The sequence below is a fragment of the Vigna unguiculata genome, chromosome 8 (assembly GCF_037176805.1).
Source record: "Vigna unguiculata cultivar grain cowpea cultivar isolate G323 ecotype 2 chromosome 8, ASM3717680v1, whole genome shotgun sequence".
Lineage (NCBI taxonomy): Eukaryota > Viridiplantae > Streptophyta > Magnoliopsida > Fabales > Fabaceae > Vigna > Vigna unguiculata.
Genome location: NC_140799.1, coordinates 7,747,848 through 7,764,589, shown reverse-complemented (window position 1 = coordinate 7,764,589; position 16,742 = coordinate 7,747,848). Strand labels below are relative to the sequence as shown.

The following is a 16,742-nucleotide window of genomic DNA, read 5'->3' as shown; positions in this document are numbered from 1 at the left end:
AACGACTATAAAACATGGGCTTGAGATAACTGATACAATATGGACATTTTTTATACAATTATTGCGAATTATATAATTTTCTTATGTTATTTAGGCTTAACTACAAAAAGTTTAGTCCACTTTTACCTCATTTAAGGTACTTTCATTTCATTGATGCCATAAAATTTGAGAACCTTTATGTTAGACTTATTCTTCTTGAATAGCATTTAGTCATGTGTCCTCGACCCATATGGTTACAAGTCTCGTTTCTCTTCTTCATCATGGCTTCCATTATTGGAAGGATTCTTTGAAACTTTTCTTCTCCTTCCAAAATGATCCTTTCTTCTATTTTCTTTTCTCTTCTTCAAATTTTCTCATTTCGTGATCAATGTTTTTTCTTTCTCTTTCAAGTTGTTTATCCCTCGTCTGAACTTATCTTTTCAATTGGTTTTTTCACCTTAAATTTGGTGGCATGAGGCAAACGTAGAGTACAAGATTTTGACATTTTTCCTACATAAGAAGTGAGTAAAAGAAAAAAAGATATAACTAAAAATATTAATAGTTACAAATTAACACTAAAGGATGTAAATGAGGTAGAAGAACCAAATTATGAAATTACACACCGAATGTTCGGTTACATAAAAGATTAGAGATCATATTAGCATATGAATGTGTATTATAAATAAGATTTAATCTCCTCCTGTGTTGCTAATTAAAATAGAATATAATGTAAATTCTACTATAACTTATTGTTGACTGAAAATAGAATGGTAAAAGAGGGATTGGGCCAAACAATGCATGGGCCTTAGTTGAACTAGGATGATTACCTCATGCCTTTTATTTCCTGCACCTTCAATTTCTTTGCACACTCGCTCGAACTTTGAAATGAACATTTCACCCTCTGGAAAAGTGACTTCCGGATTACATATTCCATAACATTTCCTGGACAAGCTTTCTGAAATTTCTGGAATAACATTTTCAGAACGAAATTTCCTGATATGATTTTTGAAATGAAATTTTCAGAATGTCTAAAATGTGTTTCGGAATAGAATTTTGAAGGAATTTCTGTAATAAAATGTGTTTCAAAATGATTTTTCCAGAATACCCATATATGAAATGTATTTAATAGAGAGTTTTCCAAAGCACATGAAATATGTTTCCTATGCAGTGTTCTTCCTCTCTTCTTCTTCCTTAGTAGCAGCGATGCGACGATGGTGGTGGTAGAAACGAGAGTTGCGATAGTGTGGTGTGGTTCAATGGTGAAGAGTGTTTATGTCTTTTTCTAATATTATGATAATATTCAGGAGGTGTAGTAAGCAATAGCCTTGTCGCATACTTTTTACTTTTTTATACTCCTTTTACGCTTACTTCTTTAAACACAACCTAAAGCTAAAAATTTATGCTTTACTCCTATTTTTACAAAGAAGAATAAAAAACGTACCCTATTTTCATGAACCTAAAAAATGCAAAATAAAGAAATTAATAAGCTATTTTTGTGAGCAGTTCGTCCTCTTTTTGAAGTTAAGTTATTACTTGTAATTCGTTTATTCCTCACTTTGTGATTATAAATTTATATAAAAAATTTTGTTTGTAGAAAGTTGGTTGACTTAACATTAACGAATACTTAGGTATTTAAAAGTACTTATTTTAAAGTTGAAATTAAAGGAGTTTATCAACAATGTTGTTAAACTCGAACATCGTAAGAGGATCGGGAAGGGAATGAAAACTCGTAACTCGAGGATCGTAACTCGACTCGTAAGAGTTACAAGTAGATAAAAAATACATATTCATAAATAGGTGCATCATTTAAAAAAATATAAATGATAAAAACAACTCAGATAATTCATAAAATGAATCCATAACAATTAAAATAGTTTCATAAGTGTGGCCAAGCATAAAACATCTAATAAATTGTTCAATGTTTAATACAAACTATCCAAGGAATTCATTCATATCAAAAGTAGGATAATCATCATTGTCCTCCATAGCATCTTCATTTTCATCAATGTCCTCTCCTCTAGGACCTTGATCATTATCAACAATTGGAGGAACCTCCAAATGATCCATAGGTGCAACAACACCACCTCTACTAGCATCTTCATTCTCTCCAACTTCAAGTAAGACTTCTTCATATGAAGCATCCAAACTTGAACTTGCTTCATTTTCCTCCACTGTCCATTCATCATCAGAAGCAAGATCATCCATGTTATAGTCCTTTGTTTTCCTAACATCCTTCTTCTTTTTCAATCTTGAATTAGCCATTACAAAGACCACATCATTCATGGTCTTTTGCTGTAAACAATTTCTTTTCTTTATGTGGACCTAAACAATTACAAAGTTAATTAACACCTTATACTAACATCTAAAAATAATTATAAAATCAATTTCATAAATAGGAATTCTTACCCTTTCAAAAGCACTCCAATTACGCTCACATCCGGATGAACTACAAGTCAAACTCAATACTCTAATTGCAAATTTTTGTAGTTCTGGATGTTCATCACCATATGATTCCCACCATTGGGATGGAGTTTTGGTTTTGAGTGCGCGTTGAGCTATTGCACTACCAAAAAATCCAGATTTACTCTTGAAACTCTCAATTTGAGAGTCAATCTTATCGATCTCATCAATGTCTCCCACTAGCCTTTCCAAACAATCATACATTCCGTGTTTCACCTCATAATCAGCTTTAAACTCAGCATCATAGTGCAACATGGGATTCAAATAATAGCTTGCAACATGCAATGGCCTATGCAATTGATTGTCCCATCTATGATCAATGATTTCCCAAAGAGGGGTGTAGCTATATAAGATAAAAATAAATGAATTAATCTACAAAAACAAATAAATTAGAAAATTAAATATTAGTATAAGGGAATTAGTTATTATTATTACCTCTTACTAACTCCATTGAAAAGACTTTGTATCTTTTCTTTAGCAATATCCATTTCTTCATAGATAAATCCCATGGCTGGCTTCTCATCCGAATCTACCATGCGCAACACCTTAATTAGAGGAAGGGCACCTCTCAAGCAATTCAAAATATTTTTCCAAAATTCCTTATCCAATATCAAATTTTCCACAAGTCCTCCATCTCTAGTCTTTACTAATTGACTAGATTGCCACTCATTTGATGTGAACATCCTAATCAATGACCCTTTGTTTTCATTCAAGCATCCCAAAGTCAAATAAGAAGTGGCAAAACGAGTATTTGCGAGTCTTATCAAATCTTTCCCCTTAGTAAATTTGTGCAACAAGGAAATAAGACTCGTTCTTGAATAAATGTAGGTTGTGATTTTCTTACCACTACCTATTGTATCATGATGAAGTGGAATTTTCTTCTCAAAATCTTCCAACATCAAATCAATGCAATGGGCTGCACAAGGTGTCCAATATAGCTTTTGCCTCTTTTGCATTAACAAGTCTCCAACTGCCTTGTAATTTGCTGCATTGTCGGTTACAATTTGGATCACATTATCTTCCCTAATCTCCTCAACAACATCATCCATCATCTTATAAATTTTGTCAGTTGTCTTGCAAATGTCAGATGCATCAATAGACTTCAAAAAGACAGTCCCCCTTGGGCTATTAACCAAAAAATTAAGTATCGTCCTTCTCCTCCTATCAGTCCATCCATTTGTCGTTATTGTGCATCCATTTTTCTTTCAAAATAGTTTATGCTCCTCCAAAATCAGATTGGTCTTTTCAACCTGTTGCTTTAAATATTTCACCCTAATCTCATGGTAGTGGCTTAAATCCAGCCCCATGTTTTGCAACCAACTCAAGCATCCTCCTAAATTCTTCACTGTTTGCCACATTAAATGAAATTGCATTGTTGTAGAAATATAAAGCAATTTCTTGACAAGCATCCTCCCTCTCAGTTTTCTTAAAGATTGAATTGATAGTAGTCTGAGTATTCCTTCTCTTAAAAATATTTGATGACTTATCAGTACGTTCTTCACTTGGTCTTTTTCTAGCAGATTCTGATTCAACCATGCCACCATCCCCTTCAAGTTCTCTGAATATTGACTTTTTAACCAAATTTTGCTGCAACAGGGAAACCACACCCAACATTGATTTTTCAACATCTTCCAGAACTGCAATACATGTTCCAACATCCTTTGAAGTTCCTGCTAAATGATGTTTGAGTCGATAAATTCCACCCGTCAATACCTTTTCACAATATTTACATTTCAGATTTCTTGTTTTCCCATCAATAGAAATGCAGTGACTCCATGCAGGATCTGTCCTCAACCCAACTCCACTCCCTCTTCCACTTGATGCCATTTTTTTTCTTCAAACAGAAAATAAATACAGGAGCCGTGTAGAGTCTGCGTAGAACAGTGAGGGAAAAATAAAACAGGGAGAAAAAACAGAGGATGCGTGAGGGAGAAAAAACTGCGAGAGAGAGAAAAAACAGTGACGTGGGTGGAGAATCCTGACAACGTTGGGAAGGGCGGCGACGGCGTCAGTGACAGGGTGGCACAGTAGGTGTGAACGTGAGTGAGGCAGTAAGCGAGCGAACGTGAGTGAGGCAGTAGGCGCGTGAACGTGTGTGAGGAGGTTCGTTCGTCAGTTGTTGGGTCTTCGATAGTCTTCTCACGAGGTGTAAAAGTAACCTATCTAAAAGGGGGGAAAAGTGTTGTTGGGTTTTAAATTGGGCCGGGTCATTTTAATAAGTCATGGAGCAGCCCTTTTAATGTTAGGGAAAGCTATCAAACTTAACCTAGTTGCCCCCATTTACATCTCTCACAACAACAGAACCCTAAAATGTCATCCATGGAAGATCGATCCAATACCGACGCACCTCCGATCCTCCGATCCGACGACCAAACTCGGAAGATTGCTCCGATCCGACAAGCTTCCGATCCGGCAACCGCGTCAGCTCGTTTGGAGGACAAAAACTCGCAAGATCGTACGAGTTTGCGATCTAGATCGCGATCTTGACAACATTGTTTATCAAACAGTATAGAGAATACATGTTTGTATCATCTAGTTTATTAGGATAATCCTTCTCAGAATGAAGAAGAATTGATATTACATAGGTTTTGAATAAACTAACATGAAACAAGTTATTCATTCTTGGATCCAACGTTTGCAATTTTTGTAGAGACTTGAATACTCGACAATTTCTTCCTGCACTCCCATTTTTTCTTCATACATCCCTAAGTTTTGAAATCTCGTATATGCCTTTCTCAAAAGTTATTATAATAAAAAAGAATTAAATTCCTCTCTTGCTTTGCTTCCAGTGGTGCCTTCTTCTTCTCCACTACATTTCATCTGTAGGGTTCTAGCAAGGGTGCGGTGGTAATGGTTGAGGTTTTTAAAATTTTTCAAGAGATCATACTGGATTATTCAATCCGATTTTGCAGAAATGTGTATCGGATTACATAATTTAGTGTGCTTTCCCAAATCTGGTATAGTGTTTCACTAACCAGATTGTGTAATCTAGTATGCACTACTCGATTCGAAAATGCATACAAAATTATGTTATTCGGTACAAGTTTCTACAAACCAAATTGAGTAATTTGGTATGATTTTTTGGATTCGATGATGTATATTAGATGCCCAATCCGATATGGTTGGGTGTTTTTTCACAATTCTGCAATATGCTTCAAAACAATACATTATGAGTTTTTTTTTATCTAATATGTTTTTGTTCTTTGTGAAGGTGTTCAATGGTAAAGTATCAAATAAAGTTTAGCAAAGTTTGTGCATGAAAGAATATGAAATGTTAATGAGTGATGACGATGTTGCATGAGATTATAGTGTACATTTTACGACAGATGATATTTGCTACGCATGATGATCTACTTGAATGGGTGTGAGAAATTGGTTTTGGTCTTGGTTTTGTGGTTGTTATTCTCATATATAGCAAAGCTAATGGACAGTCTAGAAGAAAGACATATGTTTTGTTAGGATATGAAAGGGATGGTAAGTACAAAAAATACAAATTTGATTTGTAACCAAGTATAACTGAGACAAAGAAATGTGATTGTTTGTTTATGTTGCGACGCAAACTAGTTGGGATGGGAGAGGGTTGGCAACCGAAAGTGAATTATCATCTCACCTATCGATAAATGAAATGAATTTGTTTCCTTATGCCACCTTTCCACAAATGCAGTTAGTAATCCCCTATTTACCACCTCATAATTTATGTTGCACAAAAGCAACAACCTAAAATGAAAAACAAATTCCTCAATATTTGCGTTAGAAACTCCTACTTTATTTAGCTTCTGACTTTGAGAGACTAGTTTCAAATCTTCTTGGTCCTACACATTCAATGTTGTTATCACATTATATAAATTGTCAATTCATCATCAAATTAAAAAACAACCTAAATTTTGTTTACTTACGTCACCTTCTCAGAGTTTGAAAGCCACATGGTCAACATAGTTTACCTGCAGAGAGGTGTCTAATGGGCCTCCAAGAAAGCCTTCTTCACACTATTCACTATCACCAACCATCTGAGTTGCAACAACAAGGTTAACATCTAAAGGTTCACCATGGTTCCTCCTACAAACAGATGTTGTGGGCCTTTGTATTTTAACTTCTCTGCTAGTTCCAACATGGGTAGAACTAACACTTCTTGTCCTTGCCATTTCATTGTATGAAATAATAATATCAAAAATAACACATGAAAAATAATTATAACACATGAAAAATAATTATGACATCATAAATTAGCTTTGCGTTAGACCTGAAAAAAAAAATTAAAACTAAAACACTCAACCCTAAACCCAAAAATCGCCAAACGAGAAAAAGGAAAATTTTTTGCACAAACCAGACTGGCTAATCTAGTAATGAATACCAGTTTATTAGCTTGTTTGGTTTGCATTGAATTTTTTCTTCTTTCTTAATTTTTTCTTTTTTCTTCCTCACCGTCGGCAGCAATTTCCACTTGAGTACTAGAAAATCACTACCTCGAACCATTGTTTGACTTACTTATTCAATATTCCTTTGTAATGCTTTGTAATGCGTTATTTATATTTAAAATAAAGAAAAAAATCTTTTATATTTTATGTTCAATCTTCTCTATTTTTTTATGTTAACTTATTTCATGCAAGTATGATAACTTATTTTGTAAAGTTTTAGATTGATTTATTTTTTTTTACGATATAGTCTTATTTCATACACTTAAGTAAAATGAGATAATTGAGCACCATATAAGGATGAAGTAAACTCATCACCTTAAGGTTTTAGGTTAAGAGTGGTGTCAACCCTTTATGTATAGATTGGATTCATGTCTCATTGGTGTTAAATCTCCTCAGTGATCCTCTCTCGAAATACCCAATAGTGGTATCCGAGTCTAGGTTCGTGTGGTGATCAGTTTAGACAAGGTCTCTTCCTGATAGTAGGTCGGGTAAGTGAGTTCTGTTAAGAAGAACGATGCCACAGACAAAAGGGTACTCAGTAGTTAGCTCAAGAAGGAAGTACCAACGTGAAGAGACTCACTTGAAGGGAAGATTATTGGAAATTCAAGTGAGTCTAAGTCTCACATTGAGTAAAAATGAGACAATTGAGCACCATATATGAAGACCCATAAACTCATCGCCTTAAGATTTTGGATTAAGAGTGATGTCAATCCATTATGTGTGGATAAGGCTCATATCTCATTGGTATTAAATCTTTCCGGTGATCCTCTCTCGAAAGACCCAACAACTATATGCTACAATTTTATGTTCCTTAAACACTTTTTAAGTAACTTTACCGTATCAAAATAATTATATAATGGTTACATTTACTTCATTTATTGCTAACGGATCACTAGAATCATATGGCATACATTCATTATGCATTATATCAAAGGACAAAACATAATTCATTTGAACATGTATACTCACGGAAACATATAAATTTCTTCTTATATCCGTGTGTAAAAGTCTCCATTCATAATAAATCTAACAAAATCAAATTTAAGTGTCAAAAAAGCAAAAATTGAACAAATTTTTAATGTTTTGAAACATAATATAAGGGTTAAAAATGTATTAAATGAAATAAATATTTTTACCTTCTGAACTACGCCTTGCCTTTCAGAATTTAAAAATTTGTTCTAAAATACGGTTTCCAAAATGACGTACAAACCATATATTCTAAAATTATTGCTTTAAAAAGTGCATGGTTAATCATTTCAAAACATTAATATTATTGTTCCAAAATTTGCTTTTCAAAAGGGGAAAATAACCTTCCGAAAACATCAATCCAGAAAGCAAAGTTTTTTCAATAAATACCTTCCAAAATTTGTTTTTCAGAAATTTCTATTCCATACTCGATAATCAAGAAAACATTGGTGCAACCATTACAACAAAACAAAACTTCAATCGTATTCATTCACACCTACATAAGGCTACCTAACTTCAAATCACAACCACCAACACCCATGCTCACCGGAATGATTGTACTTCAAACCACGACGGAGAAAACCAGCAGCATAACAAAACTCCCATCAAAGAGTATCGGCTTTCATCAAAGAGTATTAGCTTTCGAATAAAATAGTAAGTATATAATTAAAAAAAATTACAATAAATTAAAATAGTATCAAATTAACACGACTTCGATTAAAATATAAAAAAAAAACACAACAAAATCTGTTGACATGATTTTCTCAAAAATAAAATCATACTGAGCTCGCATGACACCAAAATTACACCATTTTGATAATTTTGGTGCTTTTGTCTTAAAAGTTGTTGGGGGACAATTTGCAATTACGGGGTACAGGATGCAAAAGCCTTGTATACCCGTATTGTTAAATAATAACAGAAATTGTATTATACCACCACTATGAAGAATAAATCAAGGAGGTCAAAAGATCATGTGGTCTGCAGTAAAATGCCTTTAGGTAAAACTCGCGAATTAAAAAAAAAAAAAAAAAAAACAAGAAGTACATTTACAAAGACGTGACACAATTGCCAAATGATGAAGATGGCAAATACTTGACGTTATATATATATTATATTTTTCCTGTGACTCATTTACATGAAATCGGACTCTTTAATTCCCATAGTCAATACCACACGATTTATGGCCATGATGGGCGTCCCTTGAACAATTAGTTGCACCACTAGACTACAGACGGGTATGCCTTGTATGAGGCCATCGTAAAGTTTCAACAAGAAAAGGAAAATGCATCAACAAAAATGAGATGGAATGGATGACCTCAACCAAGCATCCTTCCAAAAGGTGAAGTGCATAGAAAAAACTTTACAAAAAGTACAAGCTGTGCGTACCCAAAAGGGGCTTCAGATTATTTCCTTTCCATCGAGAAGGCCATCTTGTTATGAGAGAAATGCAGTTTATTGTGTAGGAACTCACCATTGCCTGTGCAAAGTTCAGTTTCATAAATAGGTAATTCCCACCATCACCAAAGGTGACTAGTTCTTTCTTTCTCTCTAGTAACGCGCCAGAGGACATTATCCAATTCTCAAGGAAAATGAGAGGGATCAAATTGTATATCTGTATATAACTCGACTAAAGTGAGGTATTCGCGAGGCCATTCTCAATCCTGCTCTCACTCCGGTGTTGGCTGGCATCTTCACTTGAGACCAATCCTGTTAAATTTTCACCAACATCATTCTTGCAAAGGGGGCATAATGAATTTATCTTCAACCATTTATCCACACAATCTTTGTGAAAAAGATGAGAACAAGGCAATTCCCTCAACTCATCGTTATTTTCATACTTTGCCAGACAGATGCAGCATACCTGTCGAAAACCACAAGAATAATAGGATTTTCAATCATAGGCAGATGAAACAAGAAAAATCCCTATAGTGATACAAGGTCTTTTTAGGCTCAAACACGTCAAATTATTAGAATTCAGTAGCAAAAATGAAATAATAGTCTAATTCAATACAACCACACCAAATCGAACTTCTTTTACCAGATGGCATGGATGAGAGACATCTACAAAAAAAAAACTTTAAGTGCTACCGCAACTGAATAAGCGCTATTGTGCTATCATAGCAAATCTAACATAACTGAACAGGGTAACCTGGCAATTTAAGGATGATATTTAGTTGGTAAATTAAATCCTCGCCTAAGAGATGCTTAAACTATATTACTATCCCCTCTACTTTTTAAAATTATATTATTCTCCCTTATAGTGTGTTTGGATGGGAAACATTTAGAGGATAATTCATTTTTATAGAAAAGTTGAAATGTTTTATGACAAATATATTTATTGGATGGGGAATTTAAGAAAAATTGAAATTCAAATAATTTATTAGATTATTTTTTTTATTTGCAAATGTTAATTGTTATCTTTTGTTAGTGAAGGGAGTTGAACCCACAACCTCTCCCAACCTCCCTTCTAAACCCACCAAACCATCCTTATCTCTTCAAATTGTTAAGAGAGGATCAAACCGACCTTTCCCTCCCTTCTCTCCCATCTAACCACTAAGCCAAAGAATTTCAAGTTCCACCTAAAAAGTTAAATTATGAAATTCTTCATACTTTTTCTTGTCTTAAATCTGTCTTTTGTCTTCATATTCTCTCTTCAGCCCAACCTTGGTCGGGGTAACATCGAGTCAGCTTAGTTTGGGACATTTTAGCCCATAATTTTTCAACTAATGAATGCAGAGGTTTCTTTCATATTAAAGTCAATTGTGGATTGTGTTTATTTCTTGGTTGCCACCATAAAGGTTTTTTTGAGCCTGTATGGACCAATGCTATTTCTCATCTTAAGTAACTCAAAGGTTTTTTTCTGTCAACATTAATGGTGTTTTTCAACTAATATCGAACAATTTTTCTGTTGACATCAACTGGGATTATTTCCAGTTAAAGTTGGTTCAGGATAGCTTTTGGACCAATGTCGTTCAGAATGTATGTCCGAATTATTTTTCAACTAATGTTAATCAAGGTTTTCTTGCCCAACAATGGCAGAATTATTTCCCTACTGACACAACAAGGATGTTTTCTTTTGTCAACTGCAATGAGACTATTTTCCAACCGATGTGAGTCAAATTTTGTAGTGGACATTGATAGGAGTTGTTTTCCAATTGACATTATTGGAATGATTTATCCGCCAAGGTAGACCTTTCTCTGTTGACTTTTGTCAGTATTTTCTCGACAATGGTCAATGGAGTTATTTTCAGTTGAGGTGGTTATTTTTGGGTCAATGTTTCCAGAAATTGTTAGTAGAAATGTCACCAGTTTAATTGATAGTAATTGAAATACTTTTTTCCAAACAAGAAAATTAAAATTCAATAAATTTGAATTGATTTATCCACACAAAATATTTGAAAACTCAAACAATTTAAAATGAAAGCAATACAAATTCAACATATTTGAATTTTTTGGACATTGAAATTTCCTACCAAAACACAAGGTATTTAAAAATATATTACTTTGCCCTCTATTTTGAAAAATTACAATCCCCGCCTACACAAAGAGATTAATGTGTCCTAAGCTTATACAATTTCAATGTGACAAAGTCTCTTAAGGGCAATATTTCATATAACTCAGTAACATCAACAGTTATTTTGAACTACTAGTAGCAATAGATAGGAGTTTGGATGAAAGTAGGATTTTGGGTTAAGATGCAAAGCCAATAATTGGGGTAATCAAGATTTTACTACCATCTTCTATAGAGATATATACAGCCCTATCTACAGTCTCCTGCAATGCCATAGAATCTGCTGGCAGTTGTTGCGCTGTTAAGAACTTAGGATTCAGTTACTTTACTGTTAACTGTAACAGCATTAGTTACCCCCAGATCAAGCCTTTTTTGAATGAAATTAGGATTTTGGGTTAGGCTGCAAAGTGTTCTTCGGAATGACTGGGCGTAAAGGGCACGTACGTGGTGAATCGGGTTGAAAGTGAAAGTTGCCAAAAACTGGTAGAATCTCTCAAAACAAATTCACTTGAGTGAGACAGAGAGTGGAATTTTGTGTGTAGCGGTGGAATCCGCAGATCTACGAAGAAACGCCAAAAGCGAAGGCAGCTCTCTGGGTCCCTACCAACACTAGGGTGCGATAGCATGGGGAACGAACGGGATTAGATACCCTGGTAATCCATGCTGTAAACAATGAGTTTCGGTTTTCTTTCATTGCAACTTCCATCACTTCATTTTGCTGAGGGACCACGTTTTGTTCCTCTTACCCTAGAGATACAACCTATGTAGCAATTATTTCTGAGGTTTGTATAATCCTCACCATACAAGTCAATTTTGTGAAGCTGAATTAGGTCTTAAAACCTGAATTTTAAGATGGTATCAAAATCTATCTTAAATCTATTGTCAGGCCACCCACATTGCTAACTCCAGTTCCATAGCCTCAGGTGTGAGGAGCTGCTTTGAAAAGCTACATTAATTGAAATCCATTTGGTCTACTTCATTGCAAATTCCAGCACCCACTGTGCTAGATCTGAGGCAGTGCCCAGTCTCACATGGCTTAGAAACATACTCAAGCAATGCTTATAAGGCATGCAAACAGATCAGTTTTAGAACATTTTGAATTAAGCCCAAAGTCTAAGACCAACTGCGCTATAAGCTAGATCATGATGTTCATCATCCTTCTTCAGATTATGTTGTTCCTTCCACCTCAACTTTGGCTAAATGATTTCAATCTCCAAAGCGGCAAAGATGCAGATCATCCAATTCTGCATGGCGTTCCAGTGTAGAATACATTCTGGATTCAATCCTAACAGACTGAACTCAGACTATTAGTTTTAGTTCCATCTTTCAGTTATTTAATGTCATAATATTGTCCCACTACATGCTCACGCCAAGAACATGGGAATAAAATACATTTTGTTCATGAAAAGGTCCTTGATGCAAAGCAAATTTATGAGTGCTCATCATCAAGTACTCTAAGACCTAGATTTCAACTTCCTAGAGACAAGCGGTTTCTTCCAACTCAACCTATGTTTGCAGGGGGGGTGATGGATATGTACAGTCTTCTCATGCAGATCTATTGTTCGTTGGCACTTGTTGATCTATTTGGATTCAGTTATAGATACTATTAAAGGTAACAATTATCTGCTTCTGTGCAGAGCCATCAACTTATACATGTATCATTGCACCTACCCCACAGATCAAGCAATCTAAGAAAGAAATAATACATTTCTATGGTGCATACATAGTACATCACAGCTTTATACACATATCGTTATACCTCTTGGGTGTCCACTCCGCTATCCTAAAATCACAGTGCATACATTTCTATGGTGCATATATAGTAGATCACAGCTTTATACATACATCATTATACCTCTCAGAACACCATTCCACTATCCTTAAATCACAGTGCTTTCATGCATGATTTACACCTATGATAATCTTTCCTTCATCCAGCATCTCATCATTTCCCCCTTCTTTCCCATCCTTTCATCACTATTACATAGAAATGCATATTTTACAAACATGGTCTGGATTGTACCTTTTGTCTGAAAGTTGAAACCTTCAAATCACTCTCCCCTTTTCTCATAACCTGTCATAAAATGCACGCTACACCCCTTTTTCATTCTCCTGTTTCTCTCTTTTCCCAACTACCAGAATTAGAAGTTCCATTTCCCTTTTTATCCCCCCTAATTCAGTTTGAGGTCCCTAACTACTTCACTGCACTAACAGAAACCATCTGGGGTTTATTCTTCTTAACCTCTATTCACCTAAAACACACTTTAGTGAGGGTTTACAAACACGCACCTCTTCTCAGAAATTCAATTATATTAAGATGGACTAAAGTATAACATAACACGCACACACACATATATACATAAATCAGATGGTACTTACTGCATCTTCTCCAGATATTACTCGCTCTTTTTCAGTTCCTGCAGCCACAACTCCACCTTCAGTTGAGTTGCCTTCTCCATTTCTTTTATTTTTCTTCATCTTGAACTTGTAAGTTGGCAAAGCATTAATAGATTCAGAAGTTGCCCCTCTGTTTTGAGACATGTCCTCTCTAACCCCAAGGATGGAAATTATACATGGGAGACAACAGCAGATTGTTGAACAGAGAATGAAGGGCATAGCATAACCAATACAGCTAAAGGCAAGAAACACTATACATAACCTGCCAAGTGAAACGGAACAGATATAATTTCATGACTCTGAAAAACCAAAAGATCAATGCAAGAGTGAATTAAAGGCTATACCTGTACAAGTTAGGAGCTTCATCAGCAGACGAATGTCCCCCAAAGATCCATACATTTCCAACAACAAACCATACAGCAAAAAAGCAATCTAAAGATATTTTGAAGTATTCCACTAGAGTCTTCATTCTGTGTTGCAAGAATAACAAGGACTTAGCAGCTTCATAAGCTATTACAAGTTATAACCATGAAACAAAACGTTGAAACTACAAATCTAATGAATAAATAGTGAAATTAGAGCAAGTCGAGGAACATGGGAACCAGCATGGGATAGGCCAAAGAATATTTAAATATTAGATATGGATATTTCCTTCATATCACTTTTCAGGGGAAAAAAAACACTTTAACTTCTTCCATAACTATTACGGGTAAAACAATCTCGATAATTCTTTAAGCCAGTAATCAGTAACACCCTTACGTCGCTGATTAAAAGCAAAAACACCTACACTCTTTGTTATATGCTTCAATAAGATCTTTTATACAAGCAAATATGTCAGCGTTATGAGTCTAGCATGCAAACTTTGTTCAACATATGAATGCACATTAACTTCATATAATTCTAAAGACTAAAGCAGCAATTTTGATACAATTGTATTCACCATGAAAGGAAAAATGTGACATTCTAACATTGTATAAACAAGGATACAATCGTAACTGATTAACTACCTTCTATTCATCAACACAGAAGCTTGATTGCTTCTGGAGGATGCAACAACCTGACCATCTTCTCCACCACTTGTTCTGGAACTGAAAAGGAGTGTCCCTGAAGGATCATTAATCCGAGGAGATGTTTGCCTTGATTGAGATGAATCCTGCTCTCTCGTATGGTTATGATGATAATACCGCCAATAAAGCAGAGGGAGGGTAGCAACACATCCGGAAGCATAACCAATGATCCATTGAAACAATGGAGTACGAGGACGTTCATGCCTTGACAAAGATAAAACAACGATAGATGCAACAATCTGGCTCACTAAGAGGACCAGCTCAATCGATATCCACAACCCCGAATGCACCGGACTCCTATTCCTACGAGTATCCCCGCGTCTCATGAATGAGGAATTCCGACTATTAGACCCATTTGATAAACTAGCGACTGAAACCGAAGGATGAGATAGAGGCGTCCTTGCACCGGTAACTCTTTCTTCGTGTACCGTAACATCTGTGCCATTAAAATTGCTATTATGATGTGTCGCAGTTGAAGTAGAAGCATCGGAACTCCCTGCTATTTCTATCACATGCTGACTGCCATTTAAGCTCCCAGGCCGCTCCATCAACTACGGCAGAGAGTCGCCTGCACCTTCAAGACATCGTTCTGGTGAGATAACAATAACATCTAACTAATCTAACTCACCACCACAGAAACACACGCATATACACTACCTTCAAAAACAATTTGACTGAAAACAAACTCTCCTCCTTGCCACGGCAAAATCAGGATGCTCCAGAATCAGCAACTTCCATTGGTAATCTGCGAAGAATCGAAGCGAAGCAAAGCTTACTTCCAAAACCATACATAGTTCTTATCCTTTAATAAACATGTTAAAAAAAATTAACCTAAATTAAAAACAAATTGTTAAAAATACAACGCATACAGTCGCTTTGCTTGTAAAGCGAGAAAGGAACATCAACTAACCTAATTCCGGCGATCACGCATAAAAAACCACCGACTGAAACCTGCAAAACAAGGAAATAACAATCGCAATCATTTCACAGCGATGAAATTGGAAACCTAAACAGTTCAAAAAAGAAAAGAAACACAAAATCGAATACGTGTTTTCTTCAACGAACCAACAGTTCGGGGTTCGGCTGAATTCCAGATAAGAGTTGAAAGAAAGACGGAGTGAAAAGGAGTCGCCGAGTGAGAGAGTGAGGAAGGAAAGCGCGCGAGGATAGTGCTTTATGCGGATGAATCGATAAAACGACGATTAGAAGAAGCCAAACGGTAGCGTTGACTGGAAGACTCGCGGCGCAAAGCAAAGCGCGAAGAAAACGACAGAGCGGAATGAGAAGGAGAAGCGCATCGGAGAAAGAGAGAGAGAGAGAGAAGAGATGAAAGGGAAACGGCGCCGTATGGAGTTTGGGGATGATGACGGAGGGAAAGAGGAACAAAGGAGGGGAGGTCACAATCACATAAAGGCTGTCATGCACACTTCCGTTGCTTCCTTGCGGTGTTACCTCGCAGTATCTTTCCCCTTCTTTTTTTTTTTTTCTTTTTTTATTCTTTCCTTTTTCCCTCCTCGAAAATGATGAATGACTAGGGAAAGGTATAAAATCAAGAAGTAGGAAGTAACTTTGTTGTTGTTTTTCTTTTCTTTATAACAATAAATTAAAATTTTAGTTCAGTGAGTTTTATAGTGTAATAATTTTTTGAATTAAATATTTTGGTTGAAACTCTTGAAAATAATGTTCATTTGTGTGTATTTTTCTTGTTAACTTTTTAATTAATATTGAATATTGTTAAAAATATTGATCTTTTGATTTATTTATTATTATACAAATTAATATATATTTTTTAGGATGACATATAGGTCTAGATATACCTAGAAAGACACAAATCTTCTATCAGAACTAAGATGTCTGTGGTTAACACTTGGGTTCACTCTTTAGTTTGTCCTCCAATTTACCAATCTTTAACACTACTTTTGTTGAGATGTTTTCTTCCGATGAGGG

The 16,742-nt window shown here is 35.3% G+C and overlaps 2 protein-coding genes across 5 annotated transcripts; both read right to left on the bottom strand.

Annotated features, from left to right (window-relative positions):
- Window positions 1–2,870: 2,870 nt before the first annotated feature.
- On the bottom strand, window positions 2,871–3,612 carry LOC114194796 (uncharacterized). The gene has a single exon (XM_085665234.1). The coding sequence runs from the start codon at window positions 3,489–3,491 to the stop codon at window positions 2,871–2,873; it is 621 nt and encodes a 206-aa protein (XP_085521360.1). The 5' UTR covers window positions 3,492–3,612.
- A 5,265-nt stretch (window positions 3,613–8,877) lies between these two features.
- Window positions 8,878–16,257, bottom strand: LOC114194328 (C3H4 type zinc finger protein). 4 transcript variants are annotated; one of them, XM_028084482.2, is made up of 7 exons: window positions 15,843–16,257; window positions 15,706–15,746; window positions 15,453–15,540; window positions 14,736–15,369; window positions 14,073–14,198; window positions 13,711–13,990; window positions 8,878–9,681 (listed from the first exon to the last, which is right to left on the bottom strand). In XM_028084482.2, exons 4-7 carry the CDS (start codon window positions 15,341–15,343, stop codon window positions 9,448–9,450), a joined length of 1,248 nt encoding a protein of 415 aa, XP_027940283.1. In that variant the 5' UTR covers window positions 15,344–15,369; window positions 15,453–15,540; window positions 15,706–15,746; window positions 15,843–16,257; the 3' UTR covers window positions 8,878–9,447. The 4 variants fall into 4 exon arrangements, with proteins under 4 accessions (XP_027940283.1, XP_027940280.1, XP_027940281.1 ...); XM_028084479.2 differs by having other exon boundaries at window positions 14,736–15,363; XM_028084480.2 differs by having other exon boundaries at window positions 15,861–16,257.
- Window positions 16,258–16,742: the final 485 nt, after the last annotated feature.

Excerpts from the sequence above, each read along its gene's own strand:
- LOC114194796 (XM_085665234.1), bottom strand. The coding sequence starts at position 3,491 with ATGATGGATGATGTTGTTGAGGAGATTAGGGAAGATAATGTGATCCAA.
- LOC114194328 (XM_028084482.2), bottom strand. The coding sequence starts at position 15,343 with ATGGAGCGGCCTGGGAGCTTAAATGGCAGTCAGCATGTGATAGAAATA. Across the intron at positions 14,199-14,735 it reads TCTGTGTTGATGAATAGAAG|AATGAAGACTCTAGTGGAAT; the intron begins GTAGTTAATCAG and ends CTTGCAACACAG. Across the intron at positions 9,682-13,710 it reads TAATATCTGGAGAAGATGCA|GTATGCTGCATCTGTCTGGC; the intron begins GTAAGTACCATC and ends GGTTTTCGACAG.